The sequence below is a fragment of the Opisthorchis viverrini genome, assembly GCF_000715545.1.
Source record: "Opisthorchis viverrini unplaced genomic scaffold opera_v5_118, whole genome shotgun sequence".
Classification (NCBI taxonomy): Eukaryota; Metazoa; Platyhelminthes; class Trematoda; order Opisthorchiida; family Opisthorchiidae; genus Opisthorchis; species Opisthorchis viverrini.
In genome coordinates this window covers 24,178-43,777 of record NW_008751774.1, presented here as the reverse complement: position 1 = coordinate 43,777, position 19,600 = coordinate 24,178, and the positions used below count along the sequence as shown (strand labels likewise).

General features: G+C 46.6%; 1 protein-coding gene across 1 annotated transcript in view; it reads right to left on the bottom strand.

Annotated features, from left to right (window-relative positions):
* Window positions 1–17,412, bottom strand: part of T265_05932 (hypothetical protein) — a gene marked incomplete at both ends in the record, with an annotated part of 18,517 nt that extends 1,105 nt beyond the window's left edge. Inside the window, 10 exons of the mRNA XM_009171079.1 lie at window positions 1,688–1,813; window positions 3,366–3,529; window positions 4,414–4,603; window positions 9,100–9,328; window positions 10,231–10,611; window positions 10,648–10,824; window positions 10,864–11,019; window positions 15,786–15,861; window positions 16,288–16,850; window positions 16,904–17,412. Coding sequence (XP_009169343.1) covers window positions 1,688–1,813; window positions 3,366–3,529; window positions 4,414–4,603; window positions 9,100–9,328; window positions 10,231–10,611; window positions 10,648–10,790 — 1,233 coding nt within the window. The remainder of the gene's footprint in view (window positions 1–1,687; window positions 1,814–3,365; window positions 3,530–4,413; window positions 4,604–9,099; window positions 9,329–10,230; window positions 10,612–10,647; window positions 10,825–10,863; window positions 11,020–15,785; window positions 15,862–16,287; window positions 16,851–16,903) is intronic.
* Window positions 17,413–19,600: the final 2,188 nt, after the last annotated feature.

The following is a 19,600-nucleotide window of genomic DNA, read 5'->3' as shown; positions in this document are numbered from 1 at the left end:
GTCGTTCACAGGCGCCGCGCTGGAATGCTGTCTGTCATCGATAACATCTCCAGTTTACAGCATTCGTCACAATCTTGATAAAGACCTGACTTCTGCGCCACGCACGGACTGCAAGACATCCTCAGCACTGGCATACTTGTGTACATCAGAACCGCCGCCTGCTGAACCCCCATAGACCTGTATTTATCACAACTTGTTCCAACGGGGGATACCTGTCGGTTACGCCTGAATCAGGCCTGTCAGACTACGCGATAAGAAGACCAAAAACACGGCTGTACGATCGGTCAAACATAGAGAGCTAGTGCAACTGCGGCCACTCGCTTGCTTATTCTTGTCTAGCTAACGGCGACGTTCCTGCCTTGATCATTTTCACACCCACTCCGCTAGTCGCCATTTGGCAAGCTCCGCTGAGGCCATCCGGATCGTGTGGTGACCGATGATGACCTTTTTGACACGACCTCTGCACATGTAAGCTTCGGTCTGTACGCGTACTAACACAACTTAACCCATGTTGTCAAAGGATGAATTATTCGAGTTTGTTAGCTGAAGTATACTGTTTATCTATGTGGACATCAATTCGCCCCACTCGATGTTTTAGTAGTGCACCCCCCCCCCCCCCCCCAATAGGAGAGCCGTTCAAACGCCAATCTGAAAATCTGCCGGGGATTCTGCATTTGTGACCGATTCTCGGGAGAATACACGGATAGTGGTCAGTTGTACACTTATAAATCAACAAGAAATAGATGTCGCGGTTCATGGTTACCAAGACTAGTCTAGTTTGACAATGGAAATGTTCCTCGCAAAAAAACCCTGTTGCTGTAATTTGTAATAACTAACAGCAATCTAAAATCGGAACAGTTAAGTTGCCCCTGTTTTCTGGACGAAAGGTTACATGTACGTTTTCCAGAAGAGTGGCTACGGGATATGCGTCACCGTAAATACACTAGGATCCAGCTAATTATTTGGAACTGTGAGCGAAGTCGGTATCCGAAGCTAGTTATCCATTAAGGTCAACCCCTTGAACTGACTCACTCTCTTCAGGCAGTCATAAAGTGGTGGCCAGACGGGTTCCAACATCCTTTGCTGGGTGCATATGGGGCATTACGAAGTGCGACGTAGAACAGGTCCCCAAGTGAACCGGTGAGGTCGTGTCTTCCAAGCCCAAATTTCGGTAAGCTTCTACGAGCAGTTGCAGCGAATTCGGCTGGCGAGTTGAGATGGATGCAAAGCTTGTCTCAACTCTGCTACGTGATCCGGATTTTACCCAATCTGGTAGGGAGGTCACATTTCCTGTCACGCAACACTCGACTGAGGAAGAAACACCGAGTTGAACCTGTCTCATCTTCCTGCGCATGATTACAAGATGCAAACAGGTTACTCAGTGCTCACAGGAAGATTTGGGTTCACTCTCTACATGGCGATGGTTATATTGCTCGATATCACGACTATTTGGGCGGTCGTCATACGGGGAGTTTTGTTCTTCTTTCTCATCATGCCTTACCCGTACTGCAGCTGCTAGGAGGGAGCGAAATGAAGCCATCTTGCGATAGCGTTGTTCTCATTCTGCTGCACATATTCGGCAAATGGTGTGATTGACATAAAAACTATGTTAAACCATTCGGAAGGAACAAACAAGGAAAGAAAAAGGCGGTCAAAACACACAACTTGATGAAACTGCTGGACAAACCTTATGAAATATGGTGAGGCCGAACACAGCACTGAGAGAGGAGGCCTCGTCGGATAACTTTCGAGCTGAACCGACAATCGTACCGTTCGTCAGACCAATTAGTCGATCTGGATTGTGACACCAGAGCTAAAAGCAATCGTGTATATTAGAATGTAAGTCACATGCAAAACAGGAATTACTTCTATGGCCAGTTAATAAGTGATACCGCTACAACTATTAGCAGTAGGGTTGCTTCGCGCATGCACGATACAATATCACGCGGTTATAGGATCTCCACACATTTTAGATACCCAACCAACAGAAAAAAAGGCGGATCGTGGCTGAGATGTTGCGGGGTGGTCACAACACCGCAATCTGTATGAAGTCCCAGCGAACTACACTGTTCTTTTGCAACCATCAGTACCTAGGCAATGACGGAGAATTCCAAAGAGTGTGATACCATTGGCTCCGAATTTAGAGAGTGCCCACAAGCTCCACAAGTATAGGGATAAAGTTGATTAACAGTACGGAGAAAATGAGTCTTAAAGTTCAGCTGTAGAACCCTTTCGGTGCCTAACTGCCATGCCACCCAAAGGTTGCACGAGGACTGGGATACCGCCAGGTTGCCTAAGTCTAGACGGGGGAAGTCGACAGACAGAGGTCGGGTTCGAACCACGGACCTTTCGGTCAGTAAATTCGCGCCATCTCGCCCATCTCCTGAAGAATGTTCAGCTGAAGCCATTTTTCACATAAGAAAACCTTTTCCTTCAGAGCTGCAGCAGTGAGAATTGTCACGTCGTTTACCTGACGAATATGATGGATGGGACAAAACAGAATAATTTTGCCACTGAGCCAGAGGCAGTGCAACACTGCATGCTAGCAGGTCACCGCTCACTACATCTCAACGATATAGGCATGGCGTTACTCTTCGGACCGATGGACGGAACAGCCGGGAGATAATGAACTTGATGAAAAATACTTGAAGCGATTCGGTAGGAAATATAGTTTGTACACAGGTTCGTTGCTTCGAACGGTAGAATGAAGAGTGTTTGTATAGAGCGGGCGCTGAGAGCATGACAACATGAAGACGTTGAATGCATCTCCGCCTCACAAAGTCTGGTGGTGTCTGTTGCACGGGCCATTAGGCTACGTCTACTCGATACACTTTTGGCGAAGCAAGACTGTGTTTTTAACTGGTTCAGTAGAATTTTACTAAAGTCGAACTTAGGTTTTCATTCTCGCAAAGCGGTCCAAGTATGACCGGTCGCTCCTCCTGGCACCAGTAAAAAATTCAAGGTTCGGACGGTGGACTGTGGTAACCAGTTTTCTTAGCACAGAGGTTTCTCCAGGTGCCTCATTGTCATAGTGGTGGAAGCAATGGTGCATGACCTTGACGCCTCTTAACGTTCCGAATTCCATTGTAATGATTTCCGTACACCGTAGCCCATTCTAGAGACTGGTCTGCGGCAGAATATCAGCACACAACGCTCTAAGAGACTTAGTGTGTCAAGTGAAGTGAGAGAAGTGCAGTTAGGCAAATCGAAGGAGCTTCCAGGAAGGCTTCCCGAAGCAATCTGGACATAACCTGTATATTAGTACGGAAAACTAAGATGACTCAGTATCAGGCCTAGAAAAACCTACCCAAACTCGAAAGGGTAATCTACAAGGCACGTGGAAGCTCCTGGTACTTTGGTCTTACCTCAAAACCGGCTTGGATTTGCTGCAGGTCTGGCAAACATGTCGAATCATCCAGCGACAGCACAGCTTCGGTGTCAATTTGAGCAAATGGATAGTATCGACCGTGTAATAATTGGCTGAATGGTAGCACCGTCAGGGGGACACGCAAAGCAGGCCATAAGGATGCTGATTTAAAGGAAGAAAAGAGGTAGAAAGTGGATTGGTTGGCTGGATTGTACACTAATTCCCTGTATGGTAATGGCTGCACACTGTCGAGCTTTCGCATACCAGAGCAAGAGTAAAACAACGAATGACTGTACTATAGAATGAATCCCAAAGTACACATGAATGTTCATAACGTTCCTCACCCCAAGGTCGATAGTCTATATGGGGGCCTAAGACTATTCATCAAAAAGACCATAGAAGTGATTGTGTAGCTTGAATAGTTGTGAACAGAGTCAGAAAAAGCCACCATTAAGAACACTCCGTAAGAATCAACGGTCAGTTAGAACGAATGGCCATTTTTATTACAGAAGTCTGAAGTTACAGGAAAACGAGAACCGGAATCCCGGCGGACTCCTTTTTAAATATACAGGCGAAAAGACCACGGTAGGAGACGTCGAAATATGGAGGACATGTTCTCTCCTACCCACTTGAAGACCTGCAATCCAATCCAGGGGACAAGAGTGGCAAAGCGTGTCGGTCATCCGAGAAATCGTATTGGAACTGACTGGTCAGTCATGTTGCATAGGAGATGTTTAGTGACGCGGGGTGTGTAAAAAAATCAACCAATACGAGCAATGACTATTCCAACAAGCGAGTGGTGCCTGGAGTACCAATATTAAAAAAAATTCTAAGCAGACAGCATCTAGTGCGTAGGAAGACCTGCTATGTGCCTAGTCGAACACAGAGCAGGTTTCACAATAGTCTTTTGTCCATTGTACCGAACTTCAACACTGTCGTGGACAGAAAAGGCAAATGAATATCTATGTTACAAAATGGCCCGATGCATTGCGTACTAAAAAGCTACCAACTACGGGGTTGTGTTGTGACAGAAAAAAAAGACTTACGGTTTGGAATAGGGATTCTCGGATTGGTCCACAGTACGACTATACGATGTAGTGAAGAAGCAAGCTGTAACTTTAACAGAAGTTGATGCAACAACCCAAAGTGATCCCGGGCGCGAATCAGTGCGGTTAAACGACCGTGCACCGATGAGCGAGGTGGGTAGAACAAAAGTGGTGGAGGCGGTAGTGCGTTCTAGAGAAAACAATATTGTTTGCTGATTAGTCAAGATTGGAAAAATAATCAAGATGACGGTGTTGGACAAAACAGTAATTGAGTTCATGCATACTCTGAGGTCCGCCAACTAGTGGAACAATAATACGACATTCCAACTGTGGTGAACTCAGCCAAGAACGGCAAACAGAGCTGGAAATTTCACTACACATCAAACCAACTCCAAGGTTATCAAACGTACCGAGCAATAGCAGTTGGACTCGAAGCGACTGTCTGGCTGATCAGAGTCATAGATAGTAACTCCAAGGTAGTGAAGGTGGTGGTTGAAAGAAAAACTACGCCCCGTCGAAAAAAGTAGAAAGTGGAGGAAAGACGAAGAGACAATGCAGAATTTGATAGTCAACTGAATCAACGGCTCGTCACGTTTTTCCCAATTCTGAGAAAAACTCAATAGATCAAGGTTCAACGTTTCAAAGCTCCATCAACATCACACTAAAACTGTTCGACCGATGGCGACGCGAATTATCTTGGTAAGTAATTCAGTTCAGCCTTCAGCAACTAATTCCACATACAAGTCGAGTCAACTGCAATTGTTTCGCTGACCGAAGACCACGAGAATAGTGGAAGGAGGACGAAACAATGAAACCGATGGTCCAGCCAGCGCATTGAAATTAAATGGTTTTGTCAGTCCAGTATGCCAGGGAGGGAGCTACACGATGGAGAAGGTGGCTTTGATGCAGGATCTTCACTGCCCTCGTTGCATAATCAAATCTATCAGAGGCAATGCCCTTTGGTTTGTACCGTCCCCAGGACATAATCCACGGACACACCAGTTACCAAGTTATGAAATGACTGTACCTGAATCGTCTCCACTCAACACACCGTTCACCGAGACAAGCCTCACAAGGAAACGATCCTCAAGCGTACGAAGTACACTGCCTAACCAGCCTACCTACAGAATTCGGCCAACCGATCTAGCTGGGCAGAGGTATCTTTCCGGAAAACTACTAGCAGGACCTCAGTATTATTGACCTCATGTTCGCACACTAAACGGGCGCAATGCTTCAGAGGCATCGATGGGCAAACACAGTCATGGGGAATCGTCTACAGCAGTAGCTTACGTCTCGGTGCCACAAAGTAGGACGCAGGGAACCGCAATAGTCTAACATCCACTCTTGAATTTCAAACTCTGGCCTTCTGAAGTTACACCAGTTACCAAGTTATGAAATGACTGTACCTGAATCGTCTCCACTCAACACACCGTTCACCGAGACAAGCCTCACAAGGAAACGATCCTCAAGCGTACGAAGTACACTGCCTAACCAGCCTACCTACAGAATTCGGCCAACCGATCTAGCTGGGCAGAGGTATCTTTCCGGAAAACTACTAGCAGGACCTCAGTATTATTGACCTCATGTTCGCACACTAAACGGGCGCAATGCTTCAGAGGCATCGATGGGCAAACACAGTCATGGGGAATCGTCTACAAGCAGTAGCTACGTCTCGGTGCCACAAAGTAGGACGCAGGGAACCGCAATAGTCTAACATCCACTCTTGAATTTCAAACTCTGGCCTTCTGAAGTTCGGAGTTGTTACATCCTGCGCCAGTCTGCCGGAACTGTTACAGCAGCTAAAATATATGGATTTATCTACCCCACTGGTCAGTGCATTTGCAAGCATGAGGTTTGCGTTCTCCCTCACCTAGTCTTCCAGTAGAACTTTACAATTTCCAGGGATAAAACGCACAAATCATGCAACAGAAACACTTGTTTTATTTGAAGTGTTTTATAGCTCTAAAGGGCCATACTCAAGAAAAGCAACTGCGTCAGCACACTCAGTGTCAGTAAACGAGCGCCCCCCCCCACAAGGTGGTAAAGAAGTTGAAGAAGGACGAAAGAGAGCACCCTCGCGAGACATCACTGGATGTGGCGAAATGAGGACGGAGTTTGCCGTACACAGGTCCACGTCCACGCGAACAAGCACACATACGAATTTCGAGGGGACACTTCGTTGCCAAATACTGCCACAACGTCTGACGTCAGCTTTCACATCCAGAAAGGTGGCCACCTTCAGTGGCCGGAAGAAGTCATCATCAGTGTTGACAGAAACAACATATAACACCGGTGCTTCAGTGCAGCACAACTATGTCGATTCACATGAGTAAAGCCTCATAATGCAAAGAAAAATTGGAAAGCTAGGGGAGCTAAAATCAGCCAAACGCGAAAATCTGAGGTGTCTACAACGCTGACATTAAGTCATACAATCTGGATAGAAATTGACGGCGTAAACGCCACTGAAATCGTCCAGGGTCTTCAGCCAAGCACGGAGAGGGTGACGTGGAGACCATCCTCGAAGGTACTTAAACTTTACATAGCATCATGCATTCCCTTCCGCCATATCAAGTTCTGTCCGCCTCCAAGTTCCCGCCATTTCGAATTACGCACGATGGAAGGAGTGGCACAGTTTCAGGCATAATAGAGATGTGATCGATGCAATCCCTGTAAGGATGAAACTCGACTTAGCACTGGCGAACCTATCTCTCTGGATGATGGACCGACATGTGTAGGTTAGCAGCATCTGTGGCGCTATCTGAGTGGTAAATTGGGGTTATTACGCCAACGAAATCTAATGGGCGAGGCAACGTAAATATCCCCAACTCACAAGAAATTCAGCCGTGAGAGTTCGAAAACGTTCAGACAGAAGTAGCTGAAGACGCTTGGCTTGAACGTCAGGTTGCTGGGATGAAAAGTCCAGTCAGCAAATACACCCGGTTCCAGCTACAGTGTACCTCGGTTAGTCAGGAAAACTACTTCAAGACAAGATTAATGATCAAGTTGACCGAATTTCACCAACTACTGACAACCAAAGGTCCTATTGCCGCATAGTCTTTATCGCTGTCCACACCGCCCCTTACGCAACGTAATCGCGGACAGTAAATGAGCAAGCTGAGTCAGCATAACCACCTCATAATGATCGATCACTGGTAACTAGTCGAAATCATCCTCATTTATGAAGAACACTCATACCAAGCCTAAATTCTGGGCAAATTGTTGCGGACTAAACATATGGATGGAAGGAAGTCTCTGGAAAAAACAGCCCAATACAGTGAATTACGTGGAGTTAGAAACAAAGCCTACATTGTTTGGCTTCACGCTACCGAAGTACATGAGTTCAGTACTGGTATGTTGAGTAAAAGGGGTCGTATGAGTAGTTCGACTGTTTAGCGGGCTCAGCATACGTACTCTTACATACTTTCCTTTTCATTAGAGCAACTGGTTCAAGCCCTCATTGAGAATGGAGCGACCATCTTGAACAAAGAACGCTTCGACTGGCGGGCCAAATGCTTCGAACAACAATGCTCGAGCTCGAGAGAGTTCAGTTGTTAAGGCGTCAGCTTACTGACCGGAAGGTCCGTGGCTTGAACCCAACCTCTGCATCTAGACATTTTCTATCTAGGCTAGGGCACCTGGCAATATTCCAGCCCTCGCGTATCCTTCCGTTAGCATGGCAGCTAGGTACCAAAGAAGTATCAGATTTTTTCCTAACTGGGTCGAAAAGAGATTATAGCACCATTGGTGGATACATGGATATCCCTCCCAGGCGCGAACAAAAGAGCGAAACCAGTTACTACCTTCGTGCTCAAAGACTAACCGACGAGCTACTTACCCGGAGACCCATGGCTTCCACGCAACATTGTGGTTGCTCCTGTTCAACCTTGGGTAACCTAGCGTCAACGCGGCGCTCGCTCATCCTACGAACTGCGCCGCAGCTATGTATCAAAAGGACACCATAACTGAAATATATTATCTAAATTTTTCCCCGAAACTATACGTCTCCTAAGGGGCTGGTAGATTTAGAGATGCAACGACATATGGTCTGACTAGAACGCCGTTGATTTATCTGAAAAGAAATAAATTTGGTGACCGGACACCAGACCAGATGCGTTGAACAACGGTCTACAGGACACCCACAAGGCTCGCCTTCACCACTTCGATCCCAATACAACATGGTCTCTGTGTTACACTTTTTCACGGTACGGTCACTGGCACCGTCCTCTCTCTCTCTCTCACTTCTGAATTATCACGGTGTTCAGCTGCACCACCCTTCCGGTGCCTAGCTGTCATACCACCCGAAGGAAGCACGAAGGCTGAGATACTGACAGGTTGCCCAAGCCTAGACAGGGGAAGTCGAGAGGCACAGCTGGAGTTCGAACCACGGACCTTCTGGTCAGTAAATTATATTGCACATTATATATTGCATTATATATTGCACAGGACTGCATATAGTTTCAGTCAACATGAAACACTACGACCTTAACGCCACATTTATAGGACTAAGAAGGGAACAATGAGGCGAACTAAGTCTTCTTAGGTGGTCCCAACAAAAGATAGTGATCCTTAAAAGCTATGCTGCATGGCCGAAAGGATAGAGCTAACCACTGTTGAAGAGTACGGCCGTGGTCCGTGCGTACAGCCTAACACCAAAACATCGCGCCTGATCACAAAACACCCACTTACCTCCATGTAATCTGGACTGTTCCATTGAACATATGACCGAGCATAGTAGGGGAAGACACGATCATTGATTATATCCAAAGTGGTGTGTACAATTTTCTCAATCGTAGAAAAGTAGCGGTTGAAAATGAACTTCACTTGACGCTGAAACTGAGCAATTTCCTGGGAACTGAGGGAGGTCAACGTCGTGACGATTTTGTGCAGCTCACTGTGACGCACACGAATGGCGATTCTAGGAGAGTGAAAAAGTAGTTGTCCCATCACCGACAAAGATCTTATCGGGACAACAGCATGGCTATGGAATGCCCTGAGTAATCGCGGGCCAGCTTGTGAAAGGCCTTCTCTTTATCAGTAATCACGCTGGCAATGAGTACGAGATTGGACATTTTCACCAACTTGTGATCACATACCTACTGTCCGCCACGCACTTTGGTAGATAAACCAAGCGCAAGCTATCTTCTTCAATCGCTATATTGAGAAACGGAGCCCCAGAAGATTAACAATCCTCAAGAAAATACGAGCAGGCTCATGATATGTGAACTGTTGATCAACATCTACTATGCAGTTCACCGATTTTTCTTGCTGCACTATCATGGCTCTCTATAGCTGCTACTTGCTGTGTGTGGGCGATCGAAAGCCAACGCAAAAAAGGAGCAAAGACGCATGTTTCTCTTCGGAAGGTTCGCGGTTCAACAGCATCTCCGGTTTTTTGGTTGCCCCTGTGTTGACTTGGTAAACCTGATGGCACCTTAGATTTCATCCCTCCTACGGGTTAATAACAAAGGCCACAGACAAACCATTTGACCTACTGCTATATGAACATAACTCACCATCACTTTGCTCGGTGTCATATTCAGTCAGTGTCCTGGACTCAGAATAGACTCGGAAGCAACAAGCGTTTATCACCGATAAAATTCCTGAACAAATGAGTCGGCCACCAAAAACTCGCTCACACTAAATAAACGTGTACCAGCAAGAAAAGTCCCTCGGAAAAATGATCCTACTCGTATGTCCCTCCTAACACAAGTCTTGACGTTGCAGAAAAAGAGAACATGAAAAATAGCTCCTCTAAAATAGGTGAAACACTGTGAGTACGACAAAATGCTCTGAATCCATGCATCTAGCAGAACCTACTTGGACCAGTCCAACACTTCAGAGAACGGCAAGATAAAGTTATCGTCAGCAATCACCGGTATACAGCCCGCACTCATAGAATCAAACAGGGCGAACTGACCGACTGGTGGAATCTGAATGATGAGGCAGAAGAGGCTCCCCACAAGAGCCTCTCCATAGTCCACAATTGTTCGAGAAGGAGGGTCATATGGACTGATAGAGAGGGATGCACTTCGGGTTCCATATGAACGTGATTGAGGCAGAACAGGATCAAGAACCAACACAGATGCATTTCCTGGAAAGGTTGGGATTCTGTGGGCTAGGAGCAACTGTTTAATGGTAGCCGGATCTGCATTCGCCACTGGCAAGACGGTTAAAATGTGAGTATCTCTGAAAACAGGACTGAGTTCATAGACGGATAAAACAAAGACAACCTACGCAGAGCTTGAAGGCGTGATGTCGTAAAGCGGATTGTATGCCGGAATGGATACATCAAATGTCGGACGATAAGTCCACTTTGAGTGAGTCGCGTGGGCAATGATTGCTTTTCCAGAGAAAACGGAGTATTTCCCTCGCAACATTCCGAACAGTAAGTGGTTGGCTCCTCCATCCCACCTGACAAAAGATGAGATGGAAAATAAGGAAAAAACCTACCAGGGAAGGGTGCTAAGTACCTGTAAGGAATGTGCAAAGTTTGAACTCAATCCGTTCAGTAGGTCTATGCTTGGAACAAATACACAGGCTTTCAAAGGATCGCTCACAATGTAGCGACTGGTTCGGAGTGCACGTAGCAGTTGGATTTGTTGACGGCTACATCCTAGCGAAACACGGCGGCCGGAAACAAGCACGTGTTCAACTTGTGGATAAACATAGATGGATATTCGATTAAGCGATTGCCCAGTGTACTCAAAAGCGCATTTTGAAGCGTTAAAGCAAGTGAAGTAGGTGCAGTGTAAGACTGACCGTTTGGGAAGGTTAGACGTCGAATTTAGAGTTGATACCGATGGATTGCTGGTCCCTCTTGCGATCAATGAGATCAGGACGTGAATGAGGGCGAAAAGAGCGACCAAGCTAATCAGACAACAGCCGAACGCGCGAAACCAACGTCGCATCTTCCTGTAATATACCGAAAATGAAGGTCGAGGAGAACTGGGAGAGCATATCAGATACACTTGTCTGAAATGGAATCAGAGCGTAAGAAAAGTTTAGTTATTGGCTATAAAAATTCAGAGAGTCTTGTTTTCAGACTTGAGGATAAAGCCAAATAAATCCAATGCAACGAATGTGTACTGTCTACAAAGGATGCAGACACAGCCGGACTAGGAAAGTCCTGGTTGAAACCCCAATTCAGAACGTTGAGCTTGCAAGGGAGGAGAGTGTAAACGAGTTTACTTTGGAGTGAATATCGACCAAAGAAACGAGCGGGACCGAAAATTGAATGTATATAGTATCCGTAGTTCGTAAGCACCTCAGTGAAGACGTCACCAAGAGAGTGGACCTTACCGTGGTGTGAAGGTTTGCGCACCTCAGTGACCCATTGTGCTATACTGAGGAGCATCACCGCGACACTCACAGTCTCTCATACAAGGTTGGTCACCGGTTACAGGTCTGACAAACAGTCTCCTGATCCTCCAGGTTGCGGGCTGGAACATGTAGCGACTTGTTCCGTAGAAGTGGTAATAGCATTTCCCGCCAAACACCACTGCCTTGCGGTTAGGCTTTTGAGCTAAAGGCTTTAGTTGAGGATCCTAATCGTTCTCTGTCTAGCGTCGGCGCCCTGACAGTATACCAGCCAATGTATAACCATGACACTTACAACTAACAAGGCTCTCATGACACGCCGGCTGTCGAGAGCGGTACCATCAACCGAGCCGGCTTACTCGCCGCATACAGCAGGGCAGGTAAGCGAAAACAGGCTATTGTTGACGTCTACCTTCTTTATCTTTTACATACATTTTCTTTCCCCTCTCGCCAGCCCATTAATAACTCTCACCTTGTAGGCCCAGAACTTTGAACTGATAACTCCGATCGTTTTGCATCGGCTTTGCGTACAACATCTGCTTGTCACATGGCGCCGACATCCCCATGTATCTCGGAATCAATTTTCAAGCCTTGATAACCAGTCTATCTGGCTGTCTTCGATGTCTTCTTTGAAAGACAATTGTCGTGCCCACCAGCTGCAACCCACAGCTGATGAAGAACCCTGGACGGTGAACGCAAAACCATCTGCGGCCTCGGAGGTTGACGACTGCATATGTTCTCCCAAGTACCACCGAGCTTATGATCCGGATGACTTATCACCTGAATTGTTCAAAGATGGGGATGGAGTCTTCAGTCAGCGCTTGTCTGATCTGCTTGCTTGCATTTTGGAAAAGGAGTCTGTCCCAGACGACTGAGACAACTGGATAGTGTCCAATTTCAAAATAGGGGCTTGTAGAGAGTGCAGTAACCACAGGTCGATCAGCTTAACCCCTATCGAAACGAAAATGTTGGCGTCAATTGTGCTTCGCTGCCTTACGGTGGCTCGTGAGATACTGACTCGAGAGCAGCAAGTGGGTATCCGACCTGGTAAGGAGGCGGGTTGACCAAATATTCATACACCTTTGGGTGCTAGAACGACGCCATACGTATAAGCGACTCAAAATTCTATATTCCTGAATTTCCAAGGCGCATGCGACTGGGTTGACCAGTCTTTTCTTCTTGACACGCTTGCCCACCAAAGAATGCCCCGGAAGTTCGTGAACATAATAAGCTCTCTGTATTCTCAGACTTCCGGACGTGAGAGTACACGGGGAGCTCTCCAGAAGATTCTGTCCATAAGGTGGTATCCATCAAGGATGCCCACTCTCTCCATTCCTTTTTAACTCCGTGATCGATGGAACTACGAGAAAAACGCTGGAAGGTCTCCAAAACCCGATGGTCGAATAGCCTGTCAAGAAAACCTTGTCGATCTCGATTATGCAGACTACAATGTTCTCGTTTGCAAAGAGGAGAAGGTGCAGGTGTTTTTGGAGGAACTAACCAAAGTCATCTCGTCTTGTGATATGCACTTTGAACCCACAAAGTGTGAGGTCACGCTCCTGGACATGCAGTCACTGAACGCGCCACTTACAATCTAGAGACAGCCACTGCAATTTGTGGAGCGCCTTACGCATCTTGGACGTTGTATTAGTTCTGCTTGTACTGTGAGAGATGAGGTCAATGCACGAATCTGGAAGTCCCGGGTCATGTTTGCTAATTTGAGACAATTATGGAGTCAAAGTGGTGTATCCGTGAATCTCAGGGGACATGTGTAGCAGGCTACAGTGCGGGCTGTTTTTCTGTGTCGCCATGAGACCTGACCTGTTCGGGGAGCGGAAATGAGGTGTGTTCGACAACTGTTATCTCAGAACCTCACCTCGTGTGGATTGGTGGTCATTAAGACGTATTTCGACCAATTTGATGCTGTGGTATCAGTTTCCCTCGAGATTTTCTAAGCGCTTGGAGGCGTGGACATCTAAGAAGGCCTGCGATAGACTAGCACCAGGCCCTCCCTCAACNTTGATGCTGTGGTATCAGTTTCCCTCGAGATTTTCTAAGCGCTTGGAGGCGTGGACATCTAAGAAGGCCTGCGATAGGCTAGCACCAGGCCTCTCCCTCAACCGCTCTTCTCTCTTCCTTTCACTCTAAGGCTTTAATTATAGTCAAATAAAGCGTTTTGCATGGCAGTGGAGTATTAGGGTCAACACCGATGATGATGCCAAACGGACGCCCCATTTCACAGACAGTAAGACTACCTGGCATCATTCAAACCGAGATGGAATCAACAACTGTCAATATTTCAACGCAAACAAGTTTCCGAGTGGATGTCACAGCAGAAACAGGAGTTACGCTGTAAGCAAATGACCAATCGACGATCCGAATTCTAGTGAATTCGCGGCTACGAGGTCATCTCAATATTAATTGCAAGCACTCCACAAAAGACTGGTGTTGTAAACTTACTTCGGGGTAAATCAACAATTCACGGGCCTAAACCAAATCGATTAGGCGAAACCAAAAATTACTTTGTACAGGATGTTTCCTGCGAGAGGTGCACAGTTGAGAACCGACCACATCTGAGGTTGTATTCGGCCCTACTGGTAGCAAAACATACATGGGTTCAAAAAAGTCCCTTTAAGAATGCATATTCAGTATATGGTTTATTCGGATCTGTGAGAGCAATTTATCTTAGACACACAACGACCACATTCAAAACAATGTTTTCGGTTGGGTGGAACACAACGTGCACAATGTTTGCAATGCCTGTACGTTCGTCCATGCTTAAAAAATGGAACAGAGAAAAGGAAAAGAATGTTAGAACACCTAAAACTGAGGGCAGTAACAAAACGACGAGTGAGCACTGTTCGTCCGAAGGTTCAAGGCTTTTCCAGCTAACGCCGTACCTGATAATTCTATATCATTCAATCAACGATGCCCAGTAACACTACAGAGAACCTCTCCCAAACCCCCATACTGTTGCGGGAACGCCCACTTGAATCAGCTTTACCACGTCTCACCTGTTTCATTTTCATACAAATGTCTTTCTGAATTGCAGCCACGTTCCTGACTGCTGATTTGTTCGCCAAACTTGACAACTGATTTCCAAACGTTTTTTACCGTCCGTGTACGGTTGAGTGTTCTGCCTACTCTCAAACCATGAAAACTTCCGTTTTATGCCGGGGTTTTTTCCAAACCAACAGGTAGCCAGATGGTCAAAAGAGCAAGCTAAGCTAACATCCGTAGGAACTCAGACTCAACCGTTTCGTGGTAACCTAGTGACACCAGTTTCATATCTCTTATCTGAATTCGAAACGCCTCGTGAAACAACGACAATATCTATTGACATCTAGATGGCTTTGAGGCGTGTGCGGCATACTGACCTCTCCCAAATACCCAAGTATAGGTCACATGAGAATAATAAACTAGACTGATGTTACACCTTGACTAGGATGTTTCCAATGGCGACATCATTCAAACAAGAGCTCCAGAAGAGTGTTTGGATATTCCAAAGGGACATGTCCGGACTGGATCTGCCACTCGAACAAGCAAACAAGAGTGTAAAATCAGGTGATAGCGAGATGAACTTCCAAATTGAAGGCAGAGCAACATCTGCCAAACTCAGTCATTTGGGGTATCAGTTTGACTCCGGCGCTGTTCGGTCCACTCTACATTGCGGATCAGAGACGTAGCCGCTGTGTGCAGAGAATATAAATCTCGAGGGTCAAATGCCAATATAAAACAAACGAAAAAAAGAACTAGAACCAAGCCACAGTTCTTTGATGGCTCATAGATCTTATCGTTCAAAAGAGTTTGTACCATAGCCGGAAATAAGCAGGGGAAAACAATGGAAGGCCGTGTAATATGACATTCCATAAGTCTCAAGAACGAGTTGCTTCATTGTGCTTTTCATGGCGAGAAAGATGGGGTACAGGGCTGAATCCATTATACTCACCCGTGACACTATTCCAAAAGGCGCAAGATATACGACAGACTACTACGGCAGACTACTGGTGAGTGAAGCCTCAAAGTTGCACCGCAAGGCAGTAGTTCAGACGTACCTTGGTGGGGCAACGACCACAAAGACCACAGTGACGATTGTTGAGTGCTGAATAGCGCGAACACGGTTGGCAATATCTATAACCAAACAACATGCGGTAAGAAAACGATGACATAAAAGCAATATACACAAGGTTTGTCATGCAAAAGAAGTGACTGTTCGTCAGTCCATAACCACGTATCTATGATATTGCAGTTCAAAATTCTGACGTTTCTTGTTGACAATATGTGATCTAGGAAGAATTCCATCGAATTTTCGCTAAGTCAGGACACTGTGCCGAAAAAGCCGTAAGTACTCTACAACTGTTTCAACACTTTTTGAAACCATTTGCAGCTCGCATCTCACAAATCTAAGGTTCGGAAGCGAGACCACCCGGCCACTAACGGGTGATGTAACTTTGTCTTAGGTCAGCCTATCAACACCGAAATTCCGCGAGAGGAAGGCCTTGTTTCTTAGTGTTCCACACGGTTATGTTGAGACGCCGTCTTTTATGGAAACCGTACCTGAATTGTGACTTCAGTCTCTCCGGGGGTTGTACCACAGAGGCCGGCAAATTTGTGAATATGCGCACGACTGAATCCCTGCGCCGACCAGACTGCGTAGTCTCTGTCGATGTGCCCCCATCGAAACGCCGGTGATTTGTGTAGGTAACCTGGAGAAGTTTGACAGAATATACAGGCCGGGTAACCAACCAACCTTGTAGTCCAATAGAGTATACAAGGGATTAATCTTTTTCAGCTTCCGATCAAAGAAGTGTGGCAGAGTGATCATGACGGGAAAGACAACATGACGATTGGAATTCTGCAAACGATAATTATAATGGAAAAGTTTGACTGTTTTGTACCATGCTGCCATGATTTACAGGAGTAGTGGGGAGCATGTCTCCGAGTCTAGCCAACTGATCGAGCAATAACCTCAGAGGCGCAGCAAAAGGCGGATCACAGAAAATAAGACCATTCTCATCCATATGTTGACAAAATTGTTGAAACTGTGAACGATGCTCACAAGAGAAGAAATGATGGTTGACCATGTTGTACCGGGAGAAGTGGCGCTTGTGGAAATATTGCTATTACAATTAAATGCCTTGGGTTAGATCGCCCATCAAAGTAGTCAACTTACTAGCCGGAAATCAATGTCAAGAAGGTATGAGTCAATTTTCTGTCCCTTGATCCGTCGTTCCAATTGGATAAATTCATGTAGACGCGGACAGCCGACACATACAACGAACTGAATGTTCAACCGATGGAGGACTGAATACAATTCATTAAGAGTGTCTAATGAGTATAGGTACTGCTGCAAGGAAAAAAGTTATTCCAAGCGAACCAAGCTGCGCACCGCATTCGATTCTGACTTTTCTAATGGTGTCAACAAATAAGTGGGCATGTTCAAAAGTTCGTCAGTAAGCCCGATATGGCACTGATGCGAACGGTGGTCCGGATGTTCGCTGGTTACAAGAAATAAGGAATCACAGTCCAAGCAGTAACCACGTCGACTGGGGCTGCTTGATCGTAGCCGGTCTACTGGCCAGCGTGTGTTGTTTATAGAATTCTGAGCAGCAATGCGATCACGCTCACAATCACCCTGGCGGCGAAAGGCCGAACAAACGTATTTCGTTGGCTGAGTAGCGAGAGACAGCATGGGCCCGTGTGCACAAGAAGGACACTGTACACCGAACTGAGACTCCGAAAGGGAAGGTGATTTCATTGCTGAAAGCGGACAAATGCATAAAAATATGACTACCAAGACGGCAAAAGTCAGTCACGATTGGATACAAAGAGGAAAAACCGAGTACTATATCCTCATTCGTCGGGTGAAATTTGGGCTTAGCACCGAGAATAAAACATGCTCGAAGCAATTCACTGAAAACCGAACACTGAACTACCGTGGCAACCATATCATCACCACTGTTGACATTAACACCAGAGAGCGTGGCACTTCACTGCCGTACAACAAAGTCACTTTATCTGAATGATGAAAATAGGAAAAACGGGACAAGAGGGTTACCTAGGTCTAACCTAAACAAACAAGCTCCAACACTCAATCAAAGAGTCTGGATTGAAACTGACAGCACGAACACCAGTAAAGTGGACTGGTGGCCCTACCGATCTTGTCTCCAGCTATGCACACGGGGGGTCACCTGGATCGCATCCCGGAAAGAGAGCAGCACCAGCAACACCCACCCACATACGCTACTCCCTTCCGTCACGTCATTTGATGTTCATCTGTAGCTTTCTGCTACTCTCTCTTCGCTAAATGGTAGCTCAGCATGCGTGTCACATGACCGTGTACTACTTGAGTCAACTGTCTTGTGTCCCACAGAAGACCCGCTTCTTGATCATCGTATTGCGAATTCGCTGAGCTCAGCTAAATCCGGCTACACTTCTCAGGCATCGGTGATCGAAGATCTGGAGATGTCTCAGATCATCTACCCGAGGTGGCCAAGTTTCTTAGCCTTGCAATAAGACATCCAACACTGTAATCTGATGCACGACATGCATGCATGATATACCTCTTGATGCTACAATTGACCAACTCAAATCCGGCATTTGAGATCAGCGCGATGACTTCGTTCGTTCAACCACAACTTTTAAGGTACATATAGTCTTCTAGAACCTCCAGTGTCCCCCTTGAGTTCTCAGAGGCATGTTCAAAGATCGGACGTGATTACCATGACTTCGCAAGCTGTGAGCGTCGAACTCACAAGGAAGGATTGCACAACCTTGGTCGGTTTTTACTGTAAAGCTTGTGCTTCTCCCTCCTTTTGAAAAACGGGAGCGAAGTCATATGTATACCCGAGGTCGTCATGGTTTAAACTCGAAGAGACCGGAACGTCGGGGTTTCATCATCACTGTCAACTGTAGTAACCGCGTAATCGTCGTACAGTGGTTGTAGCTGCCGCAGTTTCGTTCACCGATGATTGAGGGGGGTAGGTAGCTGCGCATTGCATGCGCGAGCTGGGAAATTGGTGCATAAATCCAGCACTGTCAGTGGGTTGCCAAGGGGGGGTTGGAAAAGAAGCTATGCATTGAAGGCAATAGCTTGGATGCACGAGCGCCATTGAGGGCGCGACTGGGCTATGTGTGATAATGTCTCTAGCCATTGATGTGGCCCGTCTCGGGGCCCCATCCAGGAAGACGGCAGTGACCAGCGCAGCTGAGTTCGCTGGTAATGGCTTTCACAATTCGCTGCCAAGTCATTGTTTGGTCGCCTCTGGCTCTCTTCCACTCTTCACGTGGTGGTGCGAAAAGAGTCCTTCGAGGGAGTCGGTCGACTGGCATACGCAGCAAGTGGCCAAGCCAGCGCAACCTATGCAGTGTGATCATTCCATCTATTGAGGGTGAGTTATTTCTCCCGAATACCATTCGACGCACTTCAGAATTGCTGATCCGGTGTTCCCACCCGATTCGGGCAATGCTCCGAAGGCATCGATGGTCGAACACTGAAGTCTTTTGACGTCCTCAGCACGCAGCGGTCAGGTTTCTGATCCATATAGTAATATGGGGCGCACCGCAGCATTGTAAACTCGACCATTGACAGAGAAGCTGATGTCGCGCCTACGCCACAGGTGACGTAGGTTCGCAAAAGCTGCTCTGGCCTTCCCAATCCGGGTGGAAATATCATCTTTCGCCAGACCACCCGGGACTGATATAGCTGTCCGGGTAAACAAATTTGTCTACTACCTCAATCGGTTCATCCGCTAGGGTTCGAGCCCACCCAGTCTTGCAGTAGCACTTTACACTTTGCAGGTGTGAAGCGCATGCCGAACCGCGAGGCAGAATTATTTAGATTATTTAATATTGTTTGCATTACCACGGG